Below are 20762 nucleotides of genomic sequence, written 5' to 3'. Positions count from 1 at the left end.
ATTGGGAAAACCTTTGACAACATTTTTTGTCATCATTTTTTTCTTTATTTATAAAAACAAACTTGCCAAAAGACTTTGCATAAATTATGTCCTGGGTTTGAACTCATTAATAAGCCACCTTAATTGTTAAGGCATAACAGTATTTCAATATTTCTTTGACATTTATGTAATAATTTTGTACAATTGCAGTATTTCACAAAATAATAATAATAAATGAAACAAAGGAGGATTATATTTACATTTTGAAATCAAATATTTAGATAATTTTAAAAATATTTGTTTCACATATTTGTAGTATTTTCCTGATTTACCGCTAAACCTTGCACACATTCTGTCCCGGGTTGAAATGATCAATAATCTGTATTGAAAAAAAAAAAAAAAGAATATAACATATTTTTGAACACTTGGGTGGAAATGTTCCACACTTTGTTGGGCTAACAAAAATCCAGAAAATACATGCAATGAAGGGAGAATGTAATAAATAAACTGATGGAGAATATTGTTGAAAAAAAAAACAGTATTGGTATCGACAGTACTGATATGTCCTCATTACGGGATCAATCCCAAATTTTTAAAATATTTGTATTGTATTTTCTATCCATCGGTAAACTGTCTAAATTTCTCACTGTGTTTAAGTTATTAATAATCCAGCCTAATTTATAAAATGATACGTCTGTATTGGTATTTGCAATATCAAACTTATAATACTCAATATCGGATCAACACCAAATGATTCAGTATCCACTACACATACGAACACGGAAATGGACTGTGAGAAGGTTGCCGCTGTCCTTGGCCTGGGAATCATGAATCTCACAGAGAGAAAGTAGCGATAAATACCACTTGACACCTCGACTCAAAGGCGACATGAGCGTTTATAAATCAGCAAAATATTTTAAGGAGCGAGACAGGTGCAGGCTTGTCTTTTTAAACAATTCTAACACTGCAACTACAGCGCACACATCAATAGTGTGAAACATTTAATCATAGCGATCACAACAAAGTGTGGTTACATAGTTGTATTACACAGCACATACAGGTGGTGCCTTGAGATATGACTGACCCGATTACGAGTTTTCACAATCAGCAGCAGTTTGACAAATATTGAACAATTCATCAACGAAGAGGATTCATGCCACTCCCGGGTTAAGTTCACTGTCAAATTAAACGTAAAACAAAGACCATTGCACGTTAGAAAAGCCAACCTAGCATAATGCTAACAAGCAGCGCATAACGCCATTGACGTGCTGACATTAGTATCGATAGTCGCGATTTTAAAAGCAACAGATTTTTGAAAACAAATGTGTAGCAACATATGTAGACAGACAATATAACAATACTCACAGTCATAGTCTGTATTCTTTCTCTACAAAAAATGACTAATATTACAGCATCTTACTGAGTCACTTACAGTAGTAGTGTCTCTCTGTGTGTGTATATATAATATATATAATAATATAATATATATAACTAATTTGGAGGGTGTTTCAGTCTAAATTGCAGGCTTGCTTGATGAAACATGTTATGAACATTTGCACATTTTTTTTAGTGCGCCTGCAGGAGAGATGTGGTGCGCCAACCAGTGCGTCAGCTTATTTGCAGGGTGGCAAAACTGAATACGATTCTTTGAGGGTGGGTGCCAGGGTAGAGGCGGTGCACCGCCTATTTCTAGAGGTGACTGGCTTTCATTTACAGGTTTACATGACTCACCTTGAAACATTTATTGATTATAAATCTTTGTTTTGACATACCAATTTTTGTATTTTTTGAGGATGTGTGCAGCGGAGAGGGGGGAGCGCCAACTCTGTCTGGTTTCATTTAGAGGCTTGCATGACTGAATATGATTTTAGGTTTTATCCACTATTAACATCATTGTTTTGATATTTGTATGTTTTTGGGAGGGTACGTGCAGGCGACTAAGGGGTCCGCCAATTCTGCCGGGATGCAAACTAGAACTAGTAGACATTCCAACAGCTTCTTCCCTCTTGCAATCAACTTCTTGAACAGCTAACTTACAATTCCATTACAACAAGCTGGCAATTTTTTGACTTGAGTTCGTTGTCACATTTCTGTATTATGTATTACTCGTGCACTCACTGTAGTTGTCTCGCCGTGCTGCACTATTTGCATATAGTGGCCACTCATGCCAGAGTAGCATCTGCTCCATTTGCACACTGATTGAGGAGTATCTGTAACATTTGCACAACCATTGTCCCAGATTATCGCAGTACTCGTCACTTTAAACCGCATACACTCCTTGAAGTCTCAGTGCCCTTTGCACAATGGTCATTGCACCGGACTATTGCGATATTAGCCATTCGAACTGAGGACTCTGCATCTTTTTGCACAATTGTTGTTTGTTGTTGTTTTTTGTTAATGTCTTTATGTCTCCAAAGTGTTCTGTAAATTGACTGTCTGTTGTACTAGAGCGGCTCCAACTACCGGAGACAAATTCCTTGTGTGTTTTGGACATACTTGGCAAATAAAGATGATTCTGATTCTGATTCTGATTCTGATGCTGTGGTGTGTTACTCCACTTTCCTACATGAAAGTGCGTGGGACGATCTGGGACAGCAGTTTTTAAGGACTTTACAGGCCAGGCGCAGCAGCAGCTTGAGAAAAATTAATCCTATTGTAAACCTGATAAGCAACATAAGGCAACATGGATTGAGTTTTGGTTCCTACTGGGTGTTATACTTTTCGAAATATGTCTGCCTCATTTGCGCTTGGACTCGATGGCCTTCATGAGCGGCACCCAGCGGGACACGCCGGCGCTGCTGGTGGTGGTGCGCTTGGGCAGGCACACTCGCTTCCACGTGGCGCCTCGAACGTTGAGCGGACCGTCGTACTCGTCCGCCTCGGAGGTAATGTCCATCTTCTGGATGATGAGCTTGAGGAGGTTGTGCTGCTTCTCCAGCACGCTGGCCATCTCCTTCAGCCTGTAGAGCAAATTTAGAGCGTCAATCTTTTTTTTTTTTAGGGCGTGTGTGGATGTAGAAGGTGTGCGGCAACAATGTCGGGATGTTGAAGCAGGAAAGGAAACATTTTTAAGCGACACAATTTCTTTTGATGGTGTGTTCGGTGGCGAGGGGGTGCACCAACTTGAATGAAATGTGTGTGTTTTATATAAGCATTATTCTCTATAATGGTCATGCTACCGAAACATTAATAATGCATTTACGGCAAAATGCAATAGATGCAAGGAGACTTACTGGAGTGGTGTCATGACTACACTTTCCACTAAGGGCCACTAATGCATCAAAACGTGCCCAGTTTGGATGTTACGTGCATTCGCAGTGATAGAATAACGTCCATGTGATTGTAATGTGAGGTAATGGAGTTTTTTTTGTTACCTGCACTTCTGCTTTTTGAGCTCAACTTCCAGCGTGGAGCAGCTTTGCGAAGCCACCAGCGTTCGCTTCCACTCGTCGTTGGCCGTCATCCTGTCTCCAAATATCTGCATGATGAAGTGCTTCAGTTGGGAAAGGGACATTCGTGTGATAAATCACAAGAATGCATCATATTTGTTTCTATGAATGTGTTCACCTTGGAGCACTTGCGGTTAGGGTAGATGACGACAGAGGGTTTGTCTGCTCTTTTGATGAACCAGTAGGGCAGCTTGTCTTCCAGGGCGGTGTGGAGATCAATCTGGTATGGCATAAAATGCTCTTTCACAGTCAGGCATAAAACACATTATTTATATGTTGTAACAATAATTCTTGTCAATCACTCTCATGCCGATAGAAAGCGTGTTCGTGACCCTTTTAAATGCGGTCCCATTTGTTTGAAGCTTCTCATACCCCACAGGTGCTTGTTGCTCGCACGATGTGTGTTTGGTGGCTTGTGTCTCTGTGGTAACAATGCTCCGTGCCAGTACATTACGCCATTAGAAAGCCTGTTTATTGCCATTTGAACCGTACCTTATTTGTAGCAAGCCTGTATTCAATGGATGAGCAGCACACTGAGGAATGTAAAATATAATAAATCTTCTATGGACTCTTGTTTGGAGCTCAACAGGCACTCACAATCAGTTGTCTGATTGCGGCCTGATGTGTGTTGGGTGGATTATTTCTCTGTGGTAACAATGTTTAATTCCAATATTACTTATGCCGTTGGAAAGCCTGTTCATGAACCTTTTGACTGATGCAATATACGTAAGAAACAGGCATGTATGGGCTGAGCAGCACAGCGGCGTATGTAAAATGGAAACATCTTCTACGGACTTTTGTTTCTTTACAAAAATGTGTTGAAAAAAAACCCAAAACAACAACCTGCATGGCTATTCTTTTCATGGCAGCATTTCTTTGCACTTCTGCGATGTCTCCGACTGCTAAACCAATCTGCAAGATGGAAAGGGGCACATTAGCCCAGTGTTTCCTTATTGAATTAAAGCATCCAGAGGGCAAACTTACCAGCAAGTTTACGAGAACAATGGGCATGATGAGAACAAAGGAGACGAAAGTGAGGCATGTCAACCCGCTGAACGGAAGCTCGCCTTTCAGATACGCATCCAGGAAGTTGTTCTGGTAATTGAGTTCGCCCACCATCATCACAAATGTTTGCATCATAGACAGTGGCACGTTTTCGAACTCTCTCTGAAGGATAGGAAGAAAATGTAAAAATACATCACGTGATTACAAGGCTTATTTACGAGGCTCGGGCAGCAGTCGCCATCAAATTAACTAAATGAGTATGAAAACATGGCTATCAAAAGATATTTCCTGCTTCGTGAGAGAAAAAAAGGAGGCGTCAGGGGTCATTTAGTAAAAATTCTCTTTGCGTTCGGCATCAAGTGTCGTTCTCGAACTCGCTTTTAACTACAGGTTGTAGAAAATCAAGCTAAACGTTGCTCTTTACTTGCATTTGTTCCACATTTTTATGAGCATGTGCATTAGCTATACTCTACGTCAGACTAGGTTGGTATTTGTGAATTTATTTCATGAAACTCTCACTGTGACTTGTGTGCTAAACGATGGCATTCCGGTCATGTTCACTGCATTACTGAGCAACTTGGTAACTTAGCAAATGTGTGAGTTGAAATTGGTCAGTAAGATTTCTTTTTCTGAAAAGTCAACAAGTCTATTTTTCCTTATTTGAGTCATTGCTGCTTATTATAGTCCAGTAGCCAGCAATGCTAGGTGAACCAAAGATTTGCAGGTGTGCAACAATCCGCAAAAAAACGTGCATTGCACTGAATCATTCATTCTACCTGGTTGAGTAGCAGAGCGTGGAACGTCAACGCAAACGCCAGCAGGAGGAAGAAGAACAGCAGCACGATGCGGTAGAGCGTCCTGCAGATCTCCCCAAACATCACCACATAGATGCCGATCCCCTCGAACCTGCGGGAGCGATCATTTGCGGTCAACCACCAGTCGGACAACAGGAAATGGTCAGAGGAATCCACGATCCACGTACCTCTGGAGATACAGGAGGAATCCGAACCAGGAGTTGAGGACCGCCATCGCTCCCGCTTGCCAATACCACGAGCCCGACGCATTGAGCATGAGTGGGATGATAAAGAGAAGCGAGGTGACGGCCGAGAACCAGTCGGCTTGGTTGGAATAATCTTTTAAGTAGTTCCAACGCTGATAGGAAACACAAGGTAGACAAATTACAAGTACACAGGCTGAGTTCTTTCAGGTAGCTAGTGCCAGGAATGGAAAGTGTAGGTTTCTATTCAGCGCTCTAACACCAATCTTTTCGGATCATAAGGGATGATAGTCTCGTGTTAAAGCCTGTTGATCCTACAGTCTGAGATAGCTGAAGTCAAAGAACAAAATGATGTTTGAGGTAGCTTAGCTCCAGAATCTAAACTAAGCTTAAAGTCTGCGCAGTCTTGAGATGTTTGAGGTAGCTGAAGTCAAGAATCCTAACTGTAGGTTTTTATCCGGTGGTCAAGCACCAATCTTTTTTAAACGAGAAGGGCTGGCAGCCTCGCGTGAAAGCAAGATGCAGATGTTTGCGATAGCTGATGTCAAAGAGCAAAACTGTAGGCATTTTCTTTTCAGGGCTCAAGCACCAATCTATTCAAAATGGTACATTTTGCTCCTCGTGAAGCAACCCTTTCACATGACAAAATGAAACATGTTTTTGAAGATTTTTTATTTTGTATTTATTCATTTATTTGTTTACCTGTTGTATCATCTGGAGCACTTCTTTCACTATGGAGTAGACGCTCATGACCAGGACCATCACCATACAGAAGGACAGGAACACACTTTGCTGCTCCACGCAAAGAAAATCCAATGAAATATCCGTATGACCTTGCAGAACTATAGAAAATGGTTGGGCATTCGGTTGCTTTGATGTTACATTATGTCCGGCGCTCGGGTGGCAATCACCATAAATGAACCGAAGTAGGACAGAAACATGGCTATGAAAAGATATTTAGCACACCGTGTCATTTAACACAAATTCTGCTTGCTTTTCTTGTTCTTTGTTTCACTCACTGGCGAGTTACACCAGATCGCGTTACAGACGGCGCTCGGGCGGAAGCCAGCCACTTGACTACACGTTTACCTCCACGAACGATACGGGGACCATGGGGATCTTGTGCTCGCCCGTTTCCGTGATGTTCATGGTGGGCCTCAGGGCCACAATGAGGTGAGTCAGCGGCAGCAGGCCCAGCAGGTACATGAACATGTTGAGAATATGCGCCTTGCTCCCGTACGCCACCCTGCGGGGTCGACGCCAAGATTGCTCGCAAGAAGGATGCACAAACGTACGACGAAACACTCACCACTTCATGGACAGGTACTTTTTGCAGATGGGATGGTTGAGAAGCCCGAGGCGGTTGTATTTCACCATCGCCTAGGAGGAATAAGCGAGGAACATCTGTCCGGTGACACGCTACGTCATCATATAATAATGTTTGGTGTTGCTTACATTGAGCGCGGCTAGCGGCTGAACCCGGGTCCCCTTATCCCCTTTCTTCTGCATTTCGAGGGGAGCTTGCAGCCACCTGAAATCGTATTCAATCTGTGGAACGTGGACATCGGATTCATTGTGAGGGGAGATACGTTTGGATGGGATTAACATTGCGGATAAATTACGTGGTAGGCAGGGCAGTTGTGATCATCCTCCGACTCCCTCACGCTGCAGTCCAACAGGTGCTACGTAGCAGAAATGAATGTTACATTGTGTACTGTAGATGTGTGGGAATCACTAGAAAACAAACCTTGTAGGTCTCTGGCAGGTATTCAATCATGTCCATGATGGGGCATCGCTGGGATCCACCGACTTCAAACGTGGTCAACGCCTCCACGCACCTAACGCGACAATCATACATAAAATAGAACTCCAGGTGCGTGTTTCTTTTAGGCACTCGATTAGCCGCTCTTTTCAACGAATCTTTTTCAAACAATAAGTGATGGCAGTCTTACGTCGACGCAAGAGACCCAGTTGATTATAAAAGATCCGTAGAGATTAGGTGTATTTGAAGCCAAATATGCAAATATATTTATATATATATATATATATATAGGTAGATGTTTCTAGTCGGCGCTCGAGTAGTCACTGTGTTCCACGAATCTTATTCAAATGATATTAGATGACAGTCTGACATTAAGGCAAGAAGATGTTTTAGGTAGTTGAGGCCAACGATCTGAAGGATAGGTATGTGTTTCGATTCGGAGTATCGAGCAGCCACTGTTTTCCCACACATCTTTGACCAAATAAGAAGTTGTATGTACCTCTCGCTGTCAATGACGGCGTTGACCACAGCGTGCTTCCCGTTCTGCAGTGCTTCGTGTAGGAATGACGTGTCGCTCTTGTTCAACACGAACTCCGCCCCTCGGTTCACCATGAGCATGGCCGCCGCCACGTGGCCCATCCTCGCTGCCACGTGGAGGGCGCTGTTCTGTTGTGTCACGTGACAGCAGATGACGTAATCAGCAGATGAAGTAATTTTAATGTAGTCAACTTTTGAAATGCGGAGGGGAGTAATAGCTCCTACCCCATCTTCATCTGTTTTATCCAGCAGTTTCAAATTGGCCGATAACAGAATGTCCATAGTTTGTGTGTATCCCTCAAAGGCTGCATGATGCAGACAGGTCCAGCCCTTGTAATCGCTCCGGACAAATACATGATACCATAAGACTCACAAGGGTGGTCCCAACAGTTTACAGTGAAAGAAAAACGAGCACAACCATAACAGGTCTGCTGCTTCAATGTCAGCTATGTGAACCACTACACGACCAATGGCCTAGGACGATTTTGAAGGGCATGTTGACGTTTACCTGTGAAAAAGAGCCCCTTTACGCAGCAGTAGCCCCACCACCTGCGTGTGCCCCCCTCTTGACGCCAAGTGAAGCGGCGTCAGGCCCCGCCCGTCGCCTTCGTTGAGCAAGCGGGAGTCCGTGATGGTCTCCAGCAGTCGGTGACACGTATTGATACGGCCGTACCTACAGGGGGAAACAAAGCAATAGCTACACCTACAGGGCACTGTGGTCAAAGAAGTCATATTCGGGACCTTTAAGGCAGAACTTGGTGGGTCGAGAAGAGAAATTATTCGGAAGACCACCCTCATAATCTGAGCACCAATTGAACACAATGTGTGCTGCGAAAAAAAACATTTTGTTTTGAAAAAGAATGTGTTTTTTTTAAGAAAAAGAAGTTCTAATCTTTGCAGGCCCAAAGACGTATATTGTTTGTTTAACAAACGGGGGAATTCATATTTCAGAAAGTGATTAGATATAATTAAAGAGAATCAAAACAGCTTTTTATCACACTGCACCAATTGAATGCCCACTTTGGCCACCTGGGGGCAGCGTAAGATAGACAGATGAATCTACTGTTCATTGAGATGTTTAACTCCTTTCAGTCATCAGTACGGCACTAATAGTCATTCAGCTACAGTTCGCGGACCCCCAGGGATCCGGGTTCCCCACTTTGAGAACCCTGTTTTAATGAGTATAGTGGGACATCATGTTTTAAAGCTCAAGGATTTAAAGCATGCCCCATACTGGAATGAGTATGTCTGCTCATTACACACTGTACTAAAAATATATATATATATCACATATGCCCTACTAATTGAATTCTGTTCCAGGCCTTTGGGTCAGTGCGAAATGGAGATGTCACGGCCAATTCATTGTGGAAAAAAGCTTTTTGTGCAGGAAAAAAAAACCCTGAAACGTAGATCGAAGCCGAAGGGGATGGTGAGGTAACGCCTAAACGCACTCATATTGTTCTTTTGTCCTCATATCACTGTCGTCCAATTAGGGAGATGAAACAGTTGGCTGTAGGCTCGGGTCTCTGAAGAGTCATATTTTAGCACTTATGCTCCTACAGAGTCATTTTTCTTTTTTTTTTATTTCAAACAGTTTATCGAGTAAAAAGCATTGCGAGGAAGTCGAGCTGCAGTATTCACCATGCATAGTGAAGAACGAGGCATAACAACAATGAAAGGACAATGAAAACTTTTTACTTTTACTTTTTACTTCTGGGCTTCTGGGTTGGTAAGAAGACACGTTTATAGAGGAGACTCAGGGCTGTTGCAGCAAAGTGGAGCCTGTGGTGTAGAGTCGTGCCTTGACCCTAACCCATACTGATGCACGCAAGGCTCAGGAGACTTTGTTGGTGAGTTTATTCATGAAGAGACTAAGGGCAACAATAAAGGCTCGCTGCAGCAAAGTGAACACTATGGAGTGTAATAGTGTTACTAACCCTGACTCAAATGGTTTTGGCTTGTCATGCTTGGCACTCTGGCTAATGATAGACTTCTTTCACCCAAGGTCCAGAAGACCACGTTTATTTAAGAGGAGACTAAGGGCTGCCGCAGAGAAGTGGAGACTGGTTTTAGCACCCAGAACTAATCTTTATTTTTACTTTTTATAACACTTATGTATCCAGTAATTTCAAAGGAGACTCAGGGCAGCATGAAAATGGGCCACTGCAGCAAAGAAGAGACTGCGGAGTATGATAGTGCAAGGCCAACTTCTCGATAAATGGCTTGCACTCAAAACCCAAGAACCCAATGTTAATTGGGAGGAGACTTAGGGCAACATCTACCATACGGTATTGGCTCGTCGCTGCCCTGAGTCCGGAGAGTGGGAACCAAGAAAACGGGCCGCTGCAGCAAAGAGGAGACTGTGGCGCATAATACTGTAGCAACAGCTGGAAAAGGAGCTTTATTCCTAACCCTCAGGGTTTACCAAAGCTACTCACTGAGCGGCAAAGTGTAGGGCAGACTTCTTGTCCTTGGACTTGCACGCCAAGCCCAGCTGGCCCGAGAGGCCCAGCATGTTGCGCACCGAGTCGTGGATACCCAGTCGGCACGCGTAGTGCAGCGGCGTACAGCCCTCGTTGTCCTCGCAGCTCAGCAACGCCTTCACGTTGCTACGCTAAAAGACGAAGAGAAGAAGAAAAAAAATCGTCTAAATGTGGATGTGTAGGGCAGCGATGTAGCGTGCAGAAGCATCGCACGTGCTAAAGCAGTCACGCGGCTAATTGCGAGCGCTTGCATAACATGGATCCTATCTAAAGTTGAACGCCGATTACGTAAGTGATAGTCTACTATGGTGACCGGGAAGACCATACACTACTTGAGCTGGACGTCCTTACGATAGGAATTGAGCTTTAAGTAAGCCACACCCCCAGGACTGGACAGGCAAATCAGAGCGCACAAATGTTTAAAGCTTAGGAATTTTTTTCAGTTTTCAGCCTCCTTGACCACAAATAATTGCTATCGATATCAGCCCTAAAAAAAAAACACACACAGCTAGCTCAATTTTTTTTTTGTCCTTTTAAAAAGGTAACGATTATCCAAACACATTGGGAATATTTTGGGGTTTGTGTGTTTTCTTATTCCTTTTTTTGGAGTGATTCCAATAACAAATTCAGAGCTTACCAGCTTCACAGGGACAAACATTTACCTGCAGAACATCTTCCGGCAGATTCTTCAGCCCCTTGGGCTGCAAGATGGCCTGGTGAAGGAAGTTGCAGCCAAGCCTGTCCTTTAGGTTTACATTGGCCCCTAAAAAAAAATTGGAGAACTCTGATAAGAAACGCGAATCACGCGCAACAAGTATGTGTGTATGGTGTTCTACCTTTGGACAGGAGCAGTGCCACGGTTCTCCACGCGCCGCAACTAGTTGCCAGTAGCAAGGGCGGGTTGCCCTTACAGTCCACGGCGTTGACCTCCGCACCCTGGGGCAGACCAAAGCCTTTGTAATTGGTTCGTTAGCTAAGTAGTAAATGACGGATGGCTATTATTCTGTCGCGTTCCGATCATTTCAAGTTTTTTCAGGGTGCACATGGAGGAGAGGCGGTGCACCAACTCTTTATAGACTCATGAATAATACATAGCATGCATAAAATACACCAAACAAGCTACACGAAAGCCATAAACCTTGCCCTGCCGAGGCACATCGTTTTTAATTAAGATAAACGGTGCGCATGCGTCTATTTCCTGCCGGGGTGTTTGCTTAAATAATGACTTGACGAGAGGTCAACTTGAACTCGTTTTTTTCTGGCAACAGCAGATGGCGACATGTGGTCAACAAGTAATTGCGAGCCCTTTCGACAAGCTAATAAGTGTGCTCGTAAATTTGTTCACAGGTCACGGTGCAACAATATGTATCCATATCATTGCAAAAAAATGGAGGCATTCACGTTATTAGGGACTGCATTGTATACACAGTATGGAGATGTTTACCAAAGATATAAGGTAGTCGGCCAAGTCCACGTGGTCAAATATTGTCGCCCTGAGAAGAGGACGAGGAGAAAGAGGGATTGTAAGCCAGACACAATATAACAATACACATGAGTTTGTTTGCTAAGTTTGTCATTGTGTGCCTGCAGCGCTGTTTTACAAGCAGGTGGGATGTCAACATGTTTCCGTTATTAGTGGTTGCGTGATTTGATCATCAAGACATCCGTCCAAAAAAAGAAGAGCCATATATACATTTATCAATCGAGCCATACCTCCCTTCTTCCACGCGTCCATTTATACATCCATCCATCCACCCCTTCAGTCCTTTCTGTACATCTACCCATCCGTACATACAGTACATTCATTCATCCATCCTTCCATCATTCATCCATTCATCTGTCTGCCTGTTGGTACATCGTCCATTCATCTATACCTCCCTTGATCCATCCATCCAATCTATATATCCATCCATATGCTGTATATATAGCCATCCATTCATCCATCCATACCACCATACTTTCATCCATTCATCCATCCTTCTGTCCATCCAAAACCTGCTTTTGTCCATCCATATCACCCTCCCTCAATCCATCCATTTGTCCGTCCGTCCGTCCATCCAGCCATCATCTTTTGATCATTGATTCATTCGTTCATGCATTCCTCCTTGATTCATCATCCATCACTCCCGTAACACATCCATGTCCATCCATCCATCCTTCCATCAATCCATTCATCTGTCTGGCCATTGATACATAATCCCTCTGTCCATCCATCATCCACAATCATCTGTACCCCCTTGATCATCCATGCATTATCCATCAATCCATCCATCAATCCATCATCCATAGCTGCCTTGATCCATGCACCTCCATCCATCATACATCCCTCTGTAAAACCATCATGCCACTTTGATCCATCCTTCCATTAATACGTCTATCCATCATCCATCCTTTCATTGATCCATCCATCCCGAGATAGTACAGTGGTACCTTGACTTACAAGTACTACTCTCTGTACTACTCATTACACAAAAAACTCAGAAGTCAGGGTACCACTTTGTACCCTCTCCCTTGACTTGTTCATCCATCCATCCATGCAGCCACGGTGCAGAGGTGTGCAGAGTGCCCACTTGTGCAGCGGCGTCTGATGAGCTCCATCCTTGAGGTTAATGATGTCCTCCACTTGGCCGTGAGAGCACAGCATCATTTTGACCACCTCGAGGGCACCCTGGGTACACGCCAAGTGCAGCGGCGTCGACTTGTCATGCTGCACGCCAAACAAACAAATGTGTCGATTAAACCGATGCATCTAATCTGTAGGCCCGACATTTTGTCGTCTCCACGCACTGATGTAATTGAGTTTGACAGAGCAGCACCAACATACAGGACTTAGTATAGACACGTACATATATGGCGCACTTAGCAAAGCTTCTCCGAGACTTGCTGTCAGAACACTGAAATATGTAACACGAGCCTTTAATGAGATAACCAGGAGTGGCAGGAGGAGGCCACTGATTGCACCGCAGTGTAATTGGAGGTCATTTGAAACAATATAACACAGCAGCGCACTCTGTTTCTCTGGACACGAGCCCACTTGCAAAGAACACCACTAGCAGATGGGCATCATTATAATGCTCTGCTAGTTATAATTACTGAATCGTAATGACGTCGCTGACCAATGTCGTACGGCGAGTGGTCCTTCAGGCAATGATGAGAAGTCGGGTGCTTTACACCAAATTTTATTTTGTTAAGTAAAACTGGCTTTGAGGGTTGAATTCTCTTTTAAGGAGCTCTGGCAATGGCCAAAATGAGCCTTTTCTGCAATGAGTTCCAGAGACTTTTTTGGGGGTCCACTTATGATAGACATGCGTACCGAATTTCCTGTTGCTCAGTAAAACTGAACACAGGCGCTGAATTTCCCCAAACTCCAGACAGCGCTTTCTGAGGTGTACATTTTTGGGACAATTTGACTGTAAATTCTCACTTCAAACCAAAATGGTTTGGTTTTTCGGTCATTACTTATTGAGACTTTTTTGGTGGGTCTACTCATGATAGACATGCCTGCCACATCTCATGTTGTTGAGTGAAACTGACGATGGAGGCTGATGGGGGCACAAATTACTTTGAAACTTGGACCATAAAATGGTCATTTCAATCCAAAATGGTCGACTTACTATATCTTTTCTAGCATCGGTTCCTGAGACTTTTTTGGGGGCTCTACTCAAGATAGAAACGCTTACCGAATTTCATGTTACTCAGTGAAACTGGCTTCAGGGGCGGAATTTTCAAACAAGTTCCAGGAGGCGCTGTCAAACTAGTACCTGTTTCTGGTCAATTTTGGCCCCCTTGGCGATGCAGAATCGAATGGTGTCTGTGTTGCCGCCCCGCACGGCCAGATGCAGAGGCGTGCTATTGGATTTGTCCAGATAGTTTATGTGGTTTTCACCCAAGTAGCCCAGCTCCTCCCCTGTTGGCGGATAATTCAATCACATGTAAAATGCATTAGGTTAAACTAACAAGAAAAACAAATGACTGAAATCAGGGATTGACTGACATCTACTACTACAGATTTCCCATCGCTTATGATTTTGCCTCGCAAAATGAAAATTGGTCCCCCACCAAAAATCCTATGATCACTAAATTTTACGACTATTATACTAAAAAAAAGTTCTTCCCTAAATTAAAACGATATTTATTTTTGCAATTCGCCAGCTCATTTCTCTTATAAAATGAAGACGATGAAACTTGAAACATTTGTTCAATTATATTATAATTCTTTCACCATCATCATCATCATCATCGCAACCGGTGCTCAAAATGTATTCTTTGGTTCACTTGGAGACATTCAGCAAGGCGTATTATGACTAAATACATTATTATTATTTAGGCGTTGTCTTACCGGCCTTCAGGATGATTTCCAAGGCCTTTTTTGCGCCCGCGAATGCAGCCGCGTGCACCCCGAAGTGTCCCAGCTTGTTCTGCTGGCACAGACGCGCTCCGTGCTTTATCTGTTTAAAAACACACGCGTAATAGGACTTATTGCAACAGCGCCCCCAAATTTTGTGACCACCAATATTTTTTTTTGCTGACTGCCAAAATTGCTCTGAACACTAAAAACATTTTTTTCCTCTCTTGAAATGTGCCTGGGAATTTTGTGACCCCAAATATTTCACAACTATCCAAATTTTGTACCCCGTTCCAAAATTTTGGGACTCCTCCTCAAATTTTTTACTGTGCCCTCAAATTGTTGTGAACCCTGAAAACTATTTTACATAAATTTTTTTTTTAAATGCCATCACCGCCAAATTTGGCAACCTTAATGATTACTACTTTCCTTCAGTGACATTTTTTCCCCCCCGACAACTTTTGTGACCCCCAGCAATTATCACCAAAACATTGCACGCCCTGCAAAAGATGATTTTTTTTTTTTTTTTTTTTTTACAATTAATATGGAACTTTTATGATTTCAATCCCAAAAAAAAAAAATCTTCCACCCGTGGAAAAAAATTTCACCGCCCAAATGTTATGCTTAATTTTATGTTTCGCCACCGTCTTCATGCAAAAAAAAAAAAAAAACATCACGGCGGTGCTCACCAACAAGTTGAGAGCGTCGCAGTTATTGAGCGAGCAGGCCATCATGAGCGGGGTGTTGCCAAGGTCTCCGGGCTGGTTGTAGTCCACCGTGCCGTACGAGAGCAGCAGCTGTGAAGGGCAAACACTTGACTTCATTTCAGTAGTCAGCAGTGCGACTTGACGCGTGATTGACCGGCGACACGTCCAAGGCGTCGCTCACCCCAATGTCACCCGGAATTGACTCGCGCTGACGTGAGTTTAGGGCGTGTGAATGCCAAGGCTAGGGGCAAACTTTTCATTAGGAGTGGGGAAAGCAATGCTCGGCTTTCGTGTTTTATTACCTCTGCCAAGGAAGGTGAATCAATGACAAAATAGCTATTTTAGCTATCAACACGAAATTGGGTGGACATGTCTATCATGACAGGATTCACGAAAAAGTCTCAAGGAACCATGCTCGAAATTGTGCAGGAAGTCGGGCATTTTGGTTTGAATTTGAAACAAGCGCTTTTGGAGCAAGTTCCATCAAAAACAGTCTGAAAAGTGGAAAAAAAAAAATCAGCCCCTGGCTCCAGTTTGACCTGTCAACATGAAATTGGGTGGAGATGTTTATCATAACAGGACACATGAACCCGTGCCGTAAATTGGACGGGAAGTCAGCCATTTTGATTGCAAGCGGCCCATTTTTGGCGAAATCCAAGACTTGACCTTAGCCACACTCCTACTCGGGAATCGGGACTCACCTCCACCAGCCTGTTGTGCCCCTGGCTGATGGCCAGGTGCAGGGGTGACAGCACCGCCGCGTTGAGGACGTTGGGGTCGGCCCCCAGGTCCAGCAGAACGCTGCAGCTCTCCTCCCGGTTCTTGTCCACGGCCCAGTGGAGGGGCACCTCGCCGCGCTCGTCGCAGCTGTTCAGGGCTTGGAGGAAGGATGAGGACATAGACAAATGAACGAGAGTGAATCCAACATCTCCACGCACAGACCAGGTGATCGATGACAGCGGTACCCTCGGGGCCCAGCACGCTGGTGATGAACTGGATGAGAGCGACGTGGCCCCCCGCGGCGGCGTGATGAACGGGGCCGGCTCCGAATTCATCTTTCCCATTTAGGACCTCAGGGCTATTGCTCACCAGGCTCTCCAGCAGAGCCTGGTCACCCTTCTCGGCCAACTGGACCACAGAGAAGAGAGGTAAACGTTTTTCTGTTGATGTTTTGCCACCACTACATGTTACATATGGCACCAAAAACATCCAAGTGCAGTGGCATAATCTAATAATGTGAGTTGTATTTAACCAAATAGTATTTTCCCTTTAAAATAGGAATTTATTCATTTCATATTAAAACAAAAAAAATCTTGTAAGATTACTAATTAACACTTTATGCCCATAAAACTACTGTTTTTACTCATGTTATTCTTCATAAAATTTAGACTTACCTTTTTTTATGGTTAAAAATACCACTTGTCCTTATATTTCCTCTTAAAGTTGTGGCTTTATTCCCGTAATATATGTTTTAACATGAATAAAATATAGCTTTATTCCATGTTTTAAAATGTAAAATTAAGACATTATTGCAAGATATTTTTTCCCCTCAAGAAATATAAGTAAAAAATAGTTTTTGTCTACAAATTAATTGGTCTCATATTACATTTTCCTCATAGGATGAGAAATATTTCATTCTCAAAATATTAGTTTAGTTACGTATAAAAAAATACAACAGTATTCTCATATTGAAATAAAATCTTATAAGTGGATGATGTTTTTTTTAAATAAAATATTAATATATTTTCTTTAATTAGGTTCCTTTTTCTACTTTGCATTTAATAAAAAGATAATTGTATTTAGATAATATTACAAAACAAATGTAAAATGTCACCTTTATTCGTGTAATTGTATGATTATTTTGCAGAATTTTGGAACAAATAGCATCAGTGATGCGGTATTATGACCTTTCGCTGGCATTTGAACACAAACGGTGGGTGAACACGTAGACATACAATGGGTTTCTTTACCGGGGAGTGACTGTTTGAGTGTTACAGAATGCATAGCTTTATTCATGTTATTTAAAAAATAGGTATAAACGCCTCACCTCAAATATATTTAGATGCGCCAGGGCTGGATCCTCATCTTTTATCACGTAAGTATAACAACTTGTCTGCCGGGCCACCTCCCTGCCAAAGTTCATCACTCAGCTCTGCGTGTGTGTCACCGTACACAAACATCACCCCACACACACACACACACACACACAGAAATAGGAAATAATTCAGAATGTATATACGTAGCAGATGTATCTCCATTCCGGCCGCGCAAAAGCAACAAGAGGGCAGATAAGGCCTTAAGCCCAGCCTTGAGGGAAAATTGGCCCATGTGACATTGTCCTTACACCCGGAAGGACGTCCAGATCCAGTTGTCGCTCCCGAGGTCGGTGTGGAGAAAAGCAATTATGTCCCTCGCAGCTGGAGGGGGGCGCCTGTGGGGGTGAAAGGGTGCGTCCTTGGGTGATCCTGGGTAGGCGAGATTGTGAAAGGCGCTTAAAAGAAGCAAAAGAAAAATGCGACTTTGTTGCCCTAATATCACATGATTTTATCTTTATGAATACGAAGTTGTCCAATAATATTGCCATTTATTGTTCATAAAATAAATTCTCTCGCAAAAATATAACATTATTCCTATCATATTGCACTTTTATTTCCTCCAAAAATGTTGCCTTCATTACCCCTAAAATCAACATTTTTTAACATCAAAACACTTCCAATATTACAAGCTATTTTTTGTTGAAAGTAGCTTTTTTTTCGTTCAAATAACACTTTATTCCCGTCATGCTACCTTTTCTGTAAAACTGTGACTTTATTCCAATAGTCACATTTTTTAAATCATGAAAGAAAAAAAACTTTATCCCAATAATATTACGAGCTAGTTTTCATAAAATTGAGATTTTACTGCAAGCATATTTAGTCTTACTGTCTACTTTTTTTTCTTTTTTTTTGCTCTGTGGTTCGTTTAACGGGAAGAAGATGACTCTCTCATCAAATGAGAAATCAATAAGTGACCCTCGCTGAAACCCAGCGGTCGCCATGGTAATCAATTTTGGTCGCATTCAAGCAGCGCAAAAAAAATTCGGAATAGCGAACCCGGGGTAAACCTCAATTGGGAAAAAGGAAACTTGATGATGTGTTTTGTTTGGCAGCAATTACTTTAAATACTCCTTTTTTATTCTTCTAAAATTACAAATTTACTGGTGCCGTTATGATAATGATGGAATGGTACGAGAAACTAAATTTAAAAAAAAAGCAAACAAAGGGAAAAATTATTAATATAAAATGTATTAATAAGAATGAAGTTAGAATTTTTGTTTGAATTAATGTTTTTTTAGATTTTGTTTTAATTTATGATCATAATATACTAATTCTCGTAAGATTCAGACTTTTTCACATAAAAAAAAATACAAATGTATTTTTGTAAGATTACAATTAAATTGGTTAAAAATACCTTTTTCTTGAAATAAATGAGAATTTTTTTTTTTGCTGAACTAATACAACTTATTTTTTATGATTACAATATGGTTGTAAAAAAAAAAAAAAAGACAATCGCACGGTACGATAACGACCTTATTGTTAACAAAAATCCAAAACAACAGTTTTTTTCCCTGGAAATATTTTGCCATATTTCTCATACTGTATCATTATCACATATTTGTTGTCCTTTTTCAGCGTGGCCGTAATACTAACTTTTACCACGTCAATAAAGTTGTAATACTCAGATCAAAAATGTATGTCCGCACCTCCCAATAAATGTGTTGGTAGTTCAGTATGTTTGTAACAAGATACAATAAAACATCTGCTAAAATGATTCCTGTCTCACTGCCATAAATATTTGAATAACTTTTTATCATTTGATCATCTTTCATCATTCAGACCAAAGTGCACAAAGCGCAACTAGAAAACGAGGGATTGCTTTTCTTCCAATCAAATTGGGCAATGGCTCGCTGGTTTCCGAGAAGCAAGTGACTCGCATTTGCTTTGTGGTCTCGTTGTTTTGCTCATAAACGACGCAACCTCACATGTTTAGTTTGCATAAGTTTGCCCATTATCACGACGGAGTGTTGAGGCTGCGCTGAAAAAGTCACTACAAATAAAAGAGGGCCAACAAAACATTGGAACTTAACCGGAATAAAGTCGTAATTTTAACATGAGAATGTTGATCTCCACGGACTGATTTCATTGTTTGCGAAACTTATACTGATGAAGTTGAATGTGACAGTTCTCACAGTCATGTATTCTTTATCCTCTGCCAAGAACAACTAATATCAGTGCTGTACAGATGATTTATAAAACATTTTGACTGCAGGCTCACTATTTAGCAAACGTTTCATGTGGAGTGACTATTTGGCAAGCCTTTCCCACTAGTGTGAATTTTACAGCTTTATAACACATTGATATCCTAGTTAATAACCATTTTATAAACAATTTAAAATACGGGCTCACTGGTTGGCAATCTATTCATGTGCACTTTTTTCCATACACACATGTTGGCAAGCTACTGTAATAATAACATTTAATTATTAATAGGTAGTCAATTACCAATTTCTAAATGATTAGAAGTGTAGACAAAGTCATCTTTACCCCTTTTAGTTTTAAACTATAAACAAATTAATGAGAAGAACCATTTCTTTCTATAATTTTTTTTAAAAAGACTATCTTACTTGAGGTGTGTTGAAGTGGAGAATCTTCTCAATACTCGTAAGTGCAGCCTCCTCCTCCTCCCGACGCTGACAAGATGCTGTCCCCTGCCACCCAGCCGCTTTCATTATGTGGTACTGAGCCCGGGCATGGCCATGCCCACGTGGTTAATGACAGGAAATCTGAGCGGTTGCAAATGCTGGTAAAAGGGAAAGACGAGTGGCAGGCCTGGAAGTGGGGAGGGGGCGGTGTAGGAGTGGTGGCGGTGGTTACAGACTCTCCATTATTGCCTGTTTACCGAGGCGGGTTTCATTGTTGGTTTTTATATATGAAAGGCTCGGCAAGGCTCACTGTGACATTTTTATAAAGCTGACCGCCCGGCTGCACATGGCGTGTCTACCATCCATCAAACCTCACGGAAGAAAGCAATTTCCTTCCCCCCCGTAAAGTAACCTTTAAGACCCCCCTCAGTCATGGTGGGATTAAGGAATTCTCCTGTTTATCAAGCGAGATTATCAGATAAAGTGCATCGTTAGCAGGGGCTTACCCAAGCGCTCCCATCAGGGTGGGAACGGCATCATTTGAATGGGAAGAGAAAAGCTTGCCAAATAGTGAGCCCAAATTTAAAATGGTTTCGAAAATGGGTTCTTAATTAGTTGGTTTAATAAACTATGAATCATATATTGATGAGAAAAAAAATCATCAAATTGTAAACCGGCAGGTAAAATCGGGTATATATTGATTATTAACTTATTTGTTAAAGTGTTGTACAGCTTTTATACATTTCTGGAAGTCATGGATGGATGAGAAAAGCATTTCCATATAGCGAGCTCAAATTGAAAAATGTATATGAACTGG

General features: G+C 42.1%; 1 protein-coding gene across 2 annotated transcripts; it reads right to left on the bottom strand.

The window, feature by feature from the left end:
* Positions 1 to 967: 967 nt before the first annotated feature.
* trpa1b (transient receptor potential cation channel, subfamily A, member 1b) lies at positions 968 to 20060 on the bottom strand. 2 transcript variants are annotated; one of them, XM_061758925.1, is made up of 29 exons: positions 19928 to 20060; positions 17609 to 17729; positions 17312 to 17416; positions 16230 to 16392; positions 15966 to 16141; positions 15247 to 15354; positions 14552 to 14660; positions 13974 to 14119; positions 12783 to 12919; positions 11657 to 11705; positions 11049 to 11148; positions 10875 to 10975; positions 10168 to 10343; positions 8238 to 8402; positions 7955 to 8069; positions 7692 to 7858; positions 7178 to 7268; positions 7053 to 7112; positions 6886 to 6978; positions 6740 to 6810; positions 6520 to 6676; positions 6133 to 6222; positions 5416 to 5585; positions 5210 to 5339; positions 4413 to 4595; positions 4272 to 4340; positions 3547 to 3648; positions 3354 to 3472; positions 968 to 2939 (listed from the first exon to the last, which is right to left on the bottom strand). In XM_061758925.1, exons 3-29 carry the CDS (start codon positions 17405 to 17407, stop codon positions 2717 to 2719), a joined length of 3366 nt encoding a protein of 1121 aa, XP_061614909.1. In that variant the 5' UTR covers positions 17408 to 17416; positions 17609 to 17729; positions 19928 to 20060; the 3' UTR covers positions 968 to 2716. The 2 variants fall into 2 exon arrangements, with proteins under 2 accessions (XP_061614909.1, XP_061614910.1); XM_061758926.1 differs by having other exon boundaries at positions 3354 to 3457; positions 17312 to 17729.
* Between the last annotated feature and the right edge of the window lie 702 nt (positions 20061 to 20762).

The sequence above is a fragment of the Phyllopteryx taeniolatus genome, chromosome 20 (genome assembly GCF_024500385.1).
Source record: "Phyllopteryx taeniolatus isolate TA_2022b chromosome 20, UOR_Ptae_1.2, whole genome shotgun sequence".
NCBI classification, from domain to species: Eukaryota; Metazoa; Chordata; class Actinopteri; order Syngnathiformes; family Syngnathidae; genus Phyllopteryx; species Phyllopteryx taeniolatus.
The sequence above is the reverse complement of the archived record's forward strand: the minus strand, read 5'-3'. Positions and strand labels throughout refer to the sequence as shown.

Bases quoted from the DNA above. Each gene is read 5' to 3' on its own strand.
- trpa1b (XM_061758925.1), bottom strand. From the start codon at position 17,407: ATGAACTTTGGCAGGGAGGTGGCCCGGCAGACAAGTTGTTATACTTAC. The intron at 7,859-7,954 runs GTAGGAGCTATT...GTGACACAACAG, and splicing joins ATAAAACAGATGAAGATGGG to AACAGCGCCCTCCACGTGGC. The intron at 7,269-7,691 runs GTACATACAACT...TTGTCGCGTTAG, and splicing joins GCCGTCATTGACAGCGAGAG to GTGCGTGGAGGCGTTGACCA.